This window comes from Meles meles, chromosome 5 (assembly GCF_922984935.1).
Source record: "Meles meles chromosome 5, mMelMel3.1 paternal haplotype, whole genome shotgun sequence".
Taxonomy (NCBI): domain Eukaryota; kingdom Metazoa; phylum Chordata; class Mammalia; order Carnivora; family Mustelidae; genus Meles; species Meles meles.
Genome location: NC_060070.1, coordinates 32439861 through 32452676, shown reverse-complemented (window position 1 = coordinate 32452676; position 12816 = coordinate 32439861). Strand labels below are relative to the sequence as shown.

Below are 12816 nucleotides of genomic sequence, written 5' to 3'. Positions count from 1 at the left end.
TCGATTTCTTTTTCTTTCTTTTTTTTTTTTTTTTTACTTTAGCAACGTGATCTCCTTCAAGGGGAAGTACGTTCCCCGCCAGGAACGTTTTCGCTTCGGAAAAGGGGGGGGCTGAATTCGCGGCGCTACTTTCAGACTACGGAGAGGCCTCAGGGTCAAACTGAACCAACTCCGGCGGGTTGCTCGGTATGCCCACAGCGGCATTTTTCTGTTGGAACATCTGGAGTACTCCAGGCTTGGGCCTTACAGAGCGTCGCTGACGGCTCCACCTCAGGAAGACCGGGTGTTAGTGAAATGGCCAGTGTAGATGGTAGCGACTGCAGAGACTTTAACTAAACCCGCGGCGACTGCTCTTTGTTAACCTCAAAACGTCGCGCCCCCTTCCGGCAACATTTGCTCAGCTCTACGTCACCCAGTTGGTCCCGATATTTCGTTCTTTACCCGTGACCCTTAGGAGAAGTGGGGAAATCAGTTTCTGTCCTGTTACTCCCGTTCTCTCGACTACAAGATGGCCTCCCGAAAGGACTTAGGCGATGCAGTTCCTCGAATGGAATACTTCGATTGCACGGTGTGTTAATGCGAACGACGTTAAAATATCAAAAAGTATCTATTTCCAGGCTAGCACTACAAGTTACAAGGAACACAAAATTATTCCGAAGATATGATATTTATTTTCAACTAAATCTTGGAAAGTGCCCTTCTAAAGAGTAATACGAAACTTTTGCGTGACTGAGGGTGAACCAAGTTACTGAATTGTGCAAAAAGGGGCGGGGGACATATTACAATAGAAAAAATTAAGTGCATCTAGTTGGATAAAGAAGTTAAATATAGATGTGAGAATACAAGTGTCAGTTGCATGAAATTCAGTCTTCCTTAATGAACACTTGAAACCTTGATACTCCTGGATGAACATTAGAAGAAAGTCCTCAGTAGCTAAAGATGTGCTGATCCTCAAATCCAAGGGGACTTCGAAATAAAATTTTATCTTGGGAGAAACCCTTACAAATTACACCATAATGTGAGTGGAGAAAAGTTCCATTCTTTTAGCCTTTTCCCCTAATTTCCACTTAGCACAAAGAAGACTATGCAACAATCTAATAGATTTTTTAAATCACTCTTGGGGGAAAAAATAGGACTTATACTACATTTTACCAGTGGTTATCTCTGATTTTGGTCTGTGATTTTATTTTCCAGATTTTTTTTTTGCACAGTGTCTGATTTCCCAATTTGTTTCTGAGAATTTTTTAAGATTATTTGAAATTGAGAGAGCGGGCGCAGTCACACATGTGCATGCATGAGTGAGGGGAGGGGCCGAGGTGAGAGAGAATCTCAAGAAGACTCTCCACTGAGCACAGAGCAGGACTAAGGGCTGATTTCTGGACCCCAAGATCATGACCTGAGCCAAAATCAGACACTTCACTTACTGAGCTACCCAGGCACACCTCTGAAAAACATTGGAATTAGAGAAAGTGGTCTGTGAAACCTGATCCCCCTACTGAAACTTTCACATGTTCCTACCGACCCCCTATAATCATTTGTAATTCTTTGCTGATTTCCCTAGTAGAGTTGAAGCAATTTTCTCGTACTGTTATCCCGGCCCATCTCTATTCTCCAACCAGTTAGCATACTGTGTATCATATAAGAGTTTTTCCATTTGTCAGATGAGTGAAGATTTTGAACAACCCAATATAGGCCAATAATTTTGGAAACTCCTTGCCAAATGGAGATAATTATTAAATAACTCATGTTTTGTTCCTTGTGCCAACTTAAGACACTCTCAGCAATCACTGATTGCCAAATCAAGAAATGTATTTTTTTAAAGATTTTATTTTTTTGACAGAGCGTAAGCAGAGGGAGCAGCAGAGGGAGAAATAGGCTCTCTGCATGTGGGACTTGATCCCAGGACTCTGAGATCATGACCTGAGCTGAAGGCAGTCACTTAACCAACTGAGCCACCCAGGCACCCCAGGAAATGAATTTTATAGTCCCATTTCCCTTTCCCTGACTTATCAGCCGGGATTTCCCTGTAATGTTAGGTAGGATCTGAAGGAAACGTCACACACATATATGTATTTCATCCCCAAACTTTCTCAGAATGTTTTGTATTAAAGTGTCTAAAGAGTGATCATGTACATTATCTGCTACGGTCTGGTCATTCTGCATTTTGATCAGAAAGTACTGAAGCAGCCACCATCTTGGCAGTATTGGCAATCTGCTATTTATGACTAACAGATTAGCAGACTCTGTCAATTAAATTTTTATTAACTTTCCCTGTTTGCTGTGTTTGAAGTAGAAAATTCAAAGGGAGGGTATGTTCAAGTTAGTACTTTGCATTACTGTGGAATCAAGTTAGCCTCAAGGTTAAATGGGAAAAAAAGTTAAATGAGTTAAATGGTTAAGTTAAATGGTAAAAGTTAAATGGTAAAGATACAGAATTTGGAAGTATTCCTACCATTCAAGATATGAATCTTTGTAGTGTTAAGTTCCATATATCATCCATCTTAACATTGAAAAATAAAATTCTTTAAAGCTGTGATCTATAGATATATAGATATGTAGATATAATAGAATATTATTTAGCCTTAAAAAGGAATGAAATTCTAATACATGCTGCCGCATGGATGAACTCTGGAAAGATTTTGCTAATGAAACAAGACAGCCCATGGGAGATTTACCCTTCCCCTTCCTACCTATCTATCCCTCTTTGCAGTTAGGCAGGGCCATGTGACTACTTCTGGCTGGTGGGTTGTGAGCAACACATTTAAGATGAATTAAATTGCTGGTGCAAGACTGTTTAGTGCTCTCTTCCCCTGCTAGAGTGGGGAGACCTATTGTTAAAATGATAGAAGCACAACATAAAAGGCTGGATTACAAAGTCATCCATTGGAAAATAGTTGGCTATGAAGATTGCCCAGATTCACAAGGGGATATTGGGTGAGGAAGAAACAAACTTTTGTTGTAATAAACCACTGGGCTGTGGAGTTATTTGTTACTGCAGCAAAAACGAGGCTGTCCTAATGCATATTGGAATGCAAACGTTTTGGATTTCTGCTTGAGAGCAACTTTAAAAAATGTATGAAAATGGCTTCGGTTAGGGGGGGATCCATGAACCTCTGAAATTACATAAAAAAATCTGGCTTGTATATTTTTCTGAGACTATATAACTGTCAAGATATCCCTTCCCAACCTCTACACTGCCATTAGCAAGAGTGAAGAGAGGGGTCCAGAATTAAAATCCTCCTCCTCCCCCAACTCACAGCTTCAATAAATACTTTTTAAATTAGTGAACAAATGAAAGATGGCCTATAACTTTCATCATAATCCCAAAGAGCTTCATGACCCAAAAGAGCTTAAATCCAAACAGGGAGACAAAATATTTCCTAATGAATTATCCTGTCTAAATAATCCAAATATTTTGAGAACCATCTGAAAAGAGGAAGATTCACCCTTGGTAGATACTGAAATTTGAGTGAAAGTGACCTGTAATATCTTTTGTTCGGAAATAATGAATTTCTAAAATGCAAAGTCTATTTTGAATATAGCTAGGTAAGCAAATACAGCATTGATAAATAAATATCAATAATGTGCATTGCAAAAACTCCAGGACCAACTGTGAAACAAAAAATTTAATATTTATTATGCATTTTTATACAGTAACATCAAAATAGTGCTCAATAAGTTACATAGCTATTTCCTAAAAACACTGCAAAAAAGTAAAGATAAAACAGTAGGAATGGTATATAACCAGCATTACTCAAAATTAAAAATAGTCCTCTATCTTTTAAACAGATTTGAATTGATGATTTCTACATGAACCAAAACATTTTAAATATCTAAAAATCATCTTTCTTAATGCATTAGATAATATATAATGGCTCAATTTTATTGCACATAACATATTTGGTTTAAGCTTATTTGATCAGGTAACATGCAAATTATGAATATGAATTTAGAAGCAGGCAGAATGGTATATTGTACTATAAAAATTGGGTGAAAGTGATACAGTTCACAGCTTAATCTTTAGGAAATTTTATTCAGCTGTTGTATAAAATCACTAAAATCATCGTGCATGCGAGCTAAGAGCTATTATATATAGTAAAATAGCTCTGTTGGAGCATTTAAAATAAGAAAACAGGAATCAGCTCCTCTTAGAATTGACACCACTACCACTCTCCTTGCCACCCAAAATGGTGGTTTTCACATCTGGTTTAAAAACATTAAATAACAAAGTCTTAAATACAGAAATATATTTGGTTATGCCAAAAGCATTCCCATAATTGACACATAATCAAAATTTTATCATTTTAAATAGGAAAAAACAGAGGAAACAGGTTAGACATACCCTGTAAACCAGTTTCTAAATATAGCTAGTGAAACTTCTGTTTTGCTTCTTAAACTCACTTGGCCAAGCACAACGGCAGTTGTTTCAAGAATCTGTAAACATTTCTCACTTATTTGTATGGTTTCCTGAGGTCATCTAGAAACTATTGTTATTCTAGCAGCTTCACAATTTAGTATCCCTGCAAATGTGCTTTCAAAATGTTCAGAATAAACAAGAAATTAAATGTAGGCCCATGTGTAACTTAACATACTTTCCCTATTACAAATCTATCTTTAGGAAATTCTTAGGTATCAAAATCAAATTTATTCCATTTACCAGCAGACCCTGAAAAATATTCAGAAACTCTAGGCCATAAAAAAGTAGATTTCAGACTTTGCTCTTTTACCCTGAGATGAAAATAAAATTTCTCTTTTCATGTTTCTTCTGGAATAATGTCTAAAACATATATAGGCTTCTCCATTTTAAAACATGTTAAAATGGTGTCAGCATGGTGTCTGACCCATCTCAGGTATTCAAAAAAGACATACTTACTGAACAAATGTTAAGTTAAACATAAGAACTACTGCAGTACTTGAGTACTGAGGTAATATTCTAAAGCTACAATGTATCACTCAATAAAAAATCGTCTTAACTGGTATGCAGAATAGAGCTCATATGGTCTCCTCTTTGATAATACAGCACTGGTGCATTTCCTGGGCATCCTATTGATGAAAAGAGGACTAGGCACTTTCCCTGATTCCTGCCCTCACCTATCTCACCATCTCTGACTCGAGCTGTGTAAGGGATAAAGCCAAGAGGCAAGAGAAAAGAATGCTCTTGTTTCCTTCCTATCCTTTTTCCTTCCTTTCCCTTTCTTTCCTTCTCTCACTCTTCTTCTTGTGTCTATCCATCTACCAATGAAACAGGAAGCAAGTGACCACCCAATGAAAAGTATGTGCCTCCTAATGGTTTCTTTTTTTAGGAGAAAAATGAGGTGACTTGATATTTACATTTGGGGGAAAAGATGGTAATTGTCATTACCAATATGGCTAACTTGAATAATGAGGTTTAACTAATATTTTCCAAAAAAACTCACTGCTCTGGTACTGAAAACTTCAATGTTCATGGATTACAAATAAACATAAAACATTGTTTAATTTAAACAGTTCAAACTGCTTTTTTATAGAACCCACCCTGAGTTTGCAGATTAACTTATAAAGATATATTTCTCCATCGCATTAAAAAAATCAAGAACACTATTATTTCAAATTTGAATACCTTAAAGATAGAATTTGTGCAATGACATTTTTAAGCTCTGAGTTTTATATATTATTACCATCTTTAACACTAATCACAATTCCTCTTAACCACATATCAAAAGGCAGCACCAGTAAACTTGACAATATTATACAACCTTAAATGTTAAAAAGGGTCAAAGGCTTGGTTAAATATTTCCACACATTATCTACAGCCTCTATTCCTATCCTTCCTTCCCAAGAGGAAAATGAACTGGAACTAGGCACTTAGCCAGTAGCTGCCTGTAGTATGATGTGTTGGCACTAATGATTAGGATGCTTGAACCATGCAGGTATGGGTTTTGATTCAGTAATGCCAGACCCAAGAAGCCATTATTTTTAAAAATTTTATGCCTAAGTAATAATAGTAGTATGTTCATGCCAAGTTTTGACAGCTTAATAATTTGTATTCTGCAGGGAGGGTTTAAGTACCAAATTTTTACTGTATTTATTTAAAAACTGAAATGCCAACTTTATACCTCATTAAAATATAAGCTAAGCCCACATGAACTTATTAATGATGCTTGTTGATGACAAAAGTGATCTCAAATTCCAAAACCATGATTAATATTTACTGACCTACAGAACTAGAAAATTTTATTTCCCTGTCAAGTATAATAATGTAATTTGGTAATTTATATTTCAAAGTATCCAATGATCCCATGTGGATTAACAACTTCTATTTACCAATTCTGCTTGTTATAATTATCAACAGTTATATTTTGACATTGGCTAATTACATGCAAATTATCTTCAATTCCGTCATGAATAGGCTGCAAATAATACACTGATGATATATTTCAACATTTATCTAGTTCTCAAAACCTCAAAGCAACAAGCTAATCAATAAATTACGTGTAGGATCCTATTACTGAAGCCACAGTGGTATCTTTTTAGAAGATGGAATCACACAAAATATCATGAGGTCGCTGTGCCTACTGTGTAAGTATATGTTGTAACAATGTTTCCCACACAGTGGTATACGTACACCACTGGACAGCCCTGAGACATGAAGTGGAGTGCTACATGGATGAACAATTTTTCTCTAATTGCTATGTATTTTTTAATGTTTATTAGAAATAATATAACTAGCACATAAAATGTGAAATATGCTCAAAACAAGGCTACATTTTAAAATGTAAGCCAAAAAACTCAGATTAAAAATAACTAAACAATGGCACAGGAGATAAATACATACACATCCACACACACACATATATGAAATCAGAAAGGTGGTATGCAACTCACATTTGGCAAACATTGTTTTAAGGAACAATTTGATTAGCCAGCATCATTTCTGAATGCTGATAGTAATAAGCCACATTATTAGGGGGGGGGGCTTACTCTACTGCTGCAAACTCTTTTTTTTTTTGCCTAGGATAAATATTCCTTAAAAACATTTTTTACATGTATTTTAAGAATATAAGTTTGGAAGCATTGAGTAAATTTAATTTACATTAAAAGGATTCACCAAAGTGGTAAAAATCTTCAGAGGCATTTGAGGGACATGCTATTCCTCCAGAAAAGACTACAAAGGCACATTACTATATTATGGTTATGGTTGCAGCATTTAAACAAAAGTGATCTAAAATCATCATCATCACTAAGTATTACCAGATAATTATAATATTCTTTCATAAAAAAGAAGGTACGCTTGTGCACTCAGCGCTCTTGATTCTGGAACCACCTGCACGTAAGTGTCACTAACGTGGACCCACTGGCCTGTCGATTCACTGTCAGGTTCCTTCAAATCTAACAAGACAAAAAGAAGTATAATTTTACAAAAAGTGTGTTCTAATTCTACATTATAAATAACAACACATTCATCACCAACTATATCTATATAATGCTAGATCTTACTGGTGTGTTTCTTCTTGTGTTACACATCTTCCAAAATCAACTAACTCTTTCAAAGCAATATTGGCGTCACTTCACTCTAATACCTACTGAAATATTAGACCCATAAATATTTATTTGCTCAAGGAAAAGAATCATTCTCACTGAAATAGAAAGAAAAGAAGGAAAGCTTGCTCATCTACAGGCAGAGTATGCACATTTTCAACCCCCACTCTATTCTGAGGACCTGGTAGGTCTTCAAAATCTTTTGGTGTTGTTAAGTAAAATGTCACTCCACCGAAATACACGATGACTCAACACCCTGAAAAACAGTGTGTCACCTCACACCATCTAGAAGGGGACAGTCTTATGATATTTAAGCTTCTTTAAGATGGTTGAAGAACTCTTCAAGGTATTTCTCACTTAACTTTAACAAAGTGAATCCACTGGAGGTATCCATAAAACAGCTGACCTCTTCCAGAAAAGGAAGAACACATTCATTGGTTTTTAGGAATAACATGAACTTAGGATACCATACCAGGTACGTATGTCTTTCCAGTGATATGCTGCAATAATTTCCTGGAGGGTGTTCTCACTTTCACATAAGCTGTGTAGTGACCTCCTCTCATGGAGCCACTGTGTTCCACCACGCCATAGAGACCATAGAGAACTTTATCTCCCACACTTACATTCTTTTAGACAAAGGAAAAACTGAAATTAGTAATTTTTCTCGTGAAATATTATAAAAAGGAAAATTAAGTCAAATGCATGACCTGCTTAAACCAAGAGAAACGCATTGTTAAAACCACACTGAGTTGTGTTTCCACGTGTATTAGACTGGCAAAATGCAAAAGCCTGACAACATTCTCTGTTGGCTAGGTTGTGGGGAAAAGAGTGCTCACACACACTGCCTGCAGGAACACAAAGGGGTACAACCCCCATGCAAAGGTATTTCACGTTATCTAAATTACACAGGTATTACTCTTGGATTTATCAATCCTATTTGTAGGAGTCTATCTTACAGGTACATGAGCAAAATGTAAAGAAAAAATGCTATTAGTTATTATTTTGACTATTAGCTGCAGAAATATTTGTAATATCAAAAAACTGGAGACGTGGGGATATAATGTACAGTACATGGTATATAGGTAATAATATTATAACAATTTTGTGTGGTGACAGATGATAGCTAGACTTATCAAGATCACTTTGTAAGGTATATAAAGGTTGAATCACTATATTGTATACCTGAAAATAATACAATACTGTATGTCAACTATACTTCGATTAAAAAGAAGCTGGAATAAACCCAAATAAATCGGTCCTCATTAAATTGGGGACTAGCTGAATAAATTATGATGCACTGAGTACTACGTTGCTTGAAAAATAGGGTGCAGACTATCTCAAAATACTGCTGTGAAATAATCTCCAGGATATAATGTTAAGAGTAAGGTTAAAAAAAAAAAAAAAAAAGATACATGTTGTAAGCTGTGATTATTTAAGAGTGAAGACACATATACACGTATTTGCTTATATTTTTAAAAATTACAGAGGAATAAACAAATTTTAAATGGTTTATATATAAAGAAAGGGAAGAAACAGGTGGAATGAACATGGAGAAGGAAAGCTATACTTATTTGAATTTACCCTGTTTTATTCATTTAATACATTTGTTTTTGGAACTATGTAAATATTTTATGTATTTAGCAAAATTTTAAACATTTAAGTTTGAATTTAAAAAGAAATCCCTAAAATGAAAATTTAAAAATTAAACTGGTGAATAATATATTCCAGTTGGCAGCATAATCGTTCAGAGAGAAACCACTAAGGTTATGTCAAGAGAACCCAGAAGCCAGCTTGAAGAGCCTTTCAGTAGCCAACTGTGGACCCATTTATATTCTACTAATATATTAGAACACGAATAAAAAGAAAAGTATAGTAAGCTGAAATACATTTAATGTATTTAAATTCATAAATTAATAATCATAAATTAGGGGAACCTGAGTGGCTCAGTGGGTTAAGCCTCTGCCTTTGGCTCAGGTCATGATTCCAGAGTCCTGGGATCAAGCCCTGCATCGGGCTCTCTGCTCAGCGGGGAGCCTGCTTCTCCCACTCCCTCTGCCTGCCTCTCTGCCTACTTGAGATCTCTCTCTCTGTCAAATAAATAAATAAAATCTTTTTAAAAAATCATAAATTGGGGCACCTGGGTGGCTCAGTGGGTTAAAGCCTCTGCCTTCGGCTCAGGTCATGATCCCAGGGTCCTGGGATCGAGCCCCACATCAGGCTCTCTGCTCCTCAAGGAGCCTGCTGCCTCCTCTCTCTCTGCCTGCCTCTCTGCCTAGTTGTGATTTCTCTCTGTCAAATAAATAAAATATAAAAAAAAAATCATAAATTAACTGATCATAGTTTTTAAGGATGCCACTGAATTCATTCATTATTCTGAAAACTGGTTTAGAATGGGAGAGGTTAAGAATCAAACATTTATCCAGCCTTTTCTATAAAACCTCTGTTAATAACTAAATAGATTAAAGGAACTTCTCTCTGTATAGATGTGCTCAGCTAATCAATGAAGAAGGAATGACAGATTTAAAAGACCACTATTCTGTAATTCTTATTGAACTCATGGGTCTAGGACTTGTGCATCACTGCTTGCTAATACCACAGAAAGAAAGGTAAGTGGCATTATGTGCCACCTGATTACAACAAAACAAAACAAAAACACGCCCTATAAAATAGCCTTAGCAGGGGGAACAAAAAGCATCAAACCTGTATCTGTTCAAGCCTCTTAGGAGCCAACTATCTATTTGTAGGAAATAAAGAGCACAGGGGAAGAATCAAAAATCTAAACTACGGAAACTGCCAGAAAGATGACTCAATTTCTGAAAAACATAAATTACAAGGGAGAAAAGGAGAGAGGTGGGAGAGGAGAACTATACATTAAAGGAGACTAGAAGACATCCAATCATTAAATGTATAGACCGTACTTGATACTAATTCATTTTTAAAATTTCACTTGTGAGACAACTTGAAACAAATACATTAGATGATATGAAGGAATTAGTGTTGCTGCTTTTGTTTTGTTTGTGTGTTTGTTTAGTGTGAAAATGGTATTGTGGTTATGTTCTTAAAAAAGGGGAGGGAGTGATTCTTCTTTTATAGATACACAAAAAAATATATATGAATGAAATAACGCCTGATATTTGCTTCAGAATAACATGGGAAGTAGTAGGTAAGCATGTGGATATGGCAGGACTGGCCACATACCTAAGGTTTTAGAGCTAGGTAATGGGTGCTACATAGGTTCTTTGTACTGTTCTGTCTACTTTTGTGTATGTTGGAAATTCTCTGTAAAAAGTACCTTTTAAAAATGTGTTTTTATAAATTTAATACAAACCCTGTTGCCACATTATCAAATTCTGTGAATATGGAGTGTTACTAATTGATAGATAGTGCTGGTATTCTGCAGCAGATAAATTGAATCTGCTGAATGGTTGCTTTTAAGATATTTTTGTTTTGATTAAATCAGTGTAGTAAAAATATTAAGTACAAGAGCCATTCCATTCCATACCACAAAATCTAGACTGCTAACCAGCAATCATGAACAGAACAATATGTTACCCCATAACATGTGGTTCCCTCAAGGGAGACAATGCCATTGATTTCACCTACACAGTTCTTACATACATACAAATACAAGCAATTATAAACCAGTCTGCTTTCTATATCTAATTACTAAAGTATTATCGATTTTAAAGTATCATACTCAGCTGACAAGTATACTATTTTCAGTAGTGTAGATGAAATGGCATGAAAAACAATGTACTAGAATATTGACTCACAAAAGAGAATGATCTCCACAACTGCTAAAACCATTGTCAATCAAGCACATCGTTCACAAGGAACAGGAGAGGTCACAAAATCTGCTTACTTCTCTCTGTAACTATCTGCTTCCAGCAGCACTGACAAGCAGCACTGATCTTCCTGACCACCATGCCTCGTGGTTTACACAGCTTTTCAACTGTCCCTTACTCTGTCTCCCAAAGGACAAAAGTCATTCAGTGTGTTAAATGTCCCACGTTATGGATTTAACTTCACTAATGATAAAATTCTCTTTCAGAGAAGCTGAATGAATGAATGAATGAATGAATGTATGAAAGAAACAAAGGCCTAATACTTCTAAGCATATTATTTACATGTCAATTAAACATCTTAATAACATACGATACCTTACAAGTAGCAGAACAGAATGGTGCTAAATCAAGCACAAGTGGAAAATCTACATGTCTGTTTACTTTTCGAAGACTCAAGCCAGCCTTAAAAAGAACAAAAAACAATTTTTAACACACCATCCATCTAAATCACTGTTCGTAAAACCAAAAGAAAAATCCTAGAAGTTAGCTTTCTTAATAGCTATAAAAACATGACTAACGAATAGTCCAAAACTGATACATAACTTTGAGACCATTGATTAGTCTGTAAATATTTCCTTTCTAAGGGCGTGAATTCTTTCTGTAAGTTCCTAAATGAGATGCAGTACCAAATATAAAATAACTGTGGTACATCATGAAATCAGCTTCTCAGATGTGACATGACCTTATCTTGTTCAGAGAAACTGCGCCTATACACCCTTCACCAGTCATTCTCATGTAATGAGACACAAGACATCTGTTTCTGCTCTCCTCGGCAACTTCACTTCCACTGAGTTTCTAATTCTTGGCCATCAAAAATCAAGAATTTAGGGGCACCTGGGTGGCTCAATTGTATGATCCCAGGATCCTGAAATCAAGCCCCACGTCAGGCTCCCTGCTCAGCAGGAAGCCTGTTGTCCCTCTCCCGCATCCCCTGCTTGTGTTCCCCCTCTCACTGTCTCTCTTCTCCGTCATATAAATAAAATCTTAAAAAAAAAAAAAATCAAGAATTTAGTCTAATTTTTCTGTGGATACGGATGGGGGTGTGTAGAGAAAAACCTCTTCCTGCCTACCTATGGCCTGCCTGAAATGTTGCAGATATATTATCAAAACTCCTGATCTTTTCCTTGAGATTTCTTCCATGGGTTTTATGCTTAGAAAATCTTCCTCTCAGGCGACTCCTGCGAGTCCACTCCCTCTTTGGGAGCTTTGTACTATCACTTTGCTATTTTGCTATCACTCAATAAACTCTGCTATGTTGCCCACCAAAAAAGAAAAAAAAGAAGAAGAAGAAAAAGAAAAGAAAAATCTTCTTCCCAGAGGTCAGGTTAATATTCATTTAAGTTTTCTTCTAGTCTTTTGAAGATTCGTTTCACATAGTTAAAATATTTATCTGAAAATAGTATTGATACATAGTATAGAGGGAAGCTTTACATTTTTTAATTTCAGCTCTTTT

At 35.9% G+C, this 12816-nt stretch overlaps 1 protein-coding gene across 1 annotated transcript in view; it reads right to left on the bottom strand.

Annotated features, from left to right (window-relative positions):
• Positions 1-3617: 3617 nt before the first annotated feature.
• USP45 (ubiquitin specific peptidase 45) overlaps positions 3618-12816 on the bottom strand; it is a 73481-nt gene continuing 64282 nt past the window's right edge. The window contains exons 17-19 of the mRNA XM_046005618.1: positions 11679-11765; positions 7991-8144; positions 3618-7368 (exon numbers count right to left, since the gene is read on the bottom strand). Of these exons, the coding sequence (XP_045861574.1) occupies positions 7238-7368; positions 7991-8144; positions 11679-11765 (372 nt within the window). The 3' untranslated portion in view covers positions 3618-7237. The remainder of the gene's footprint in view (positions 7369-7990; positions 8145-11678; positions 11766-12816) is intronic.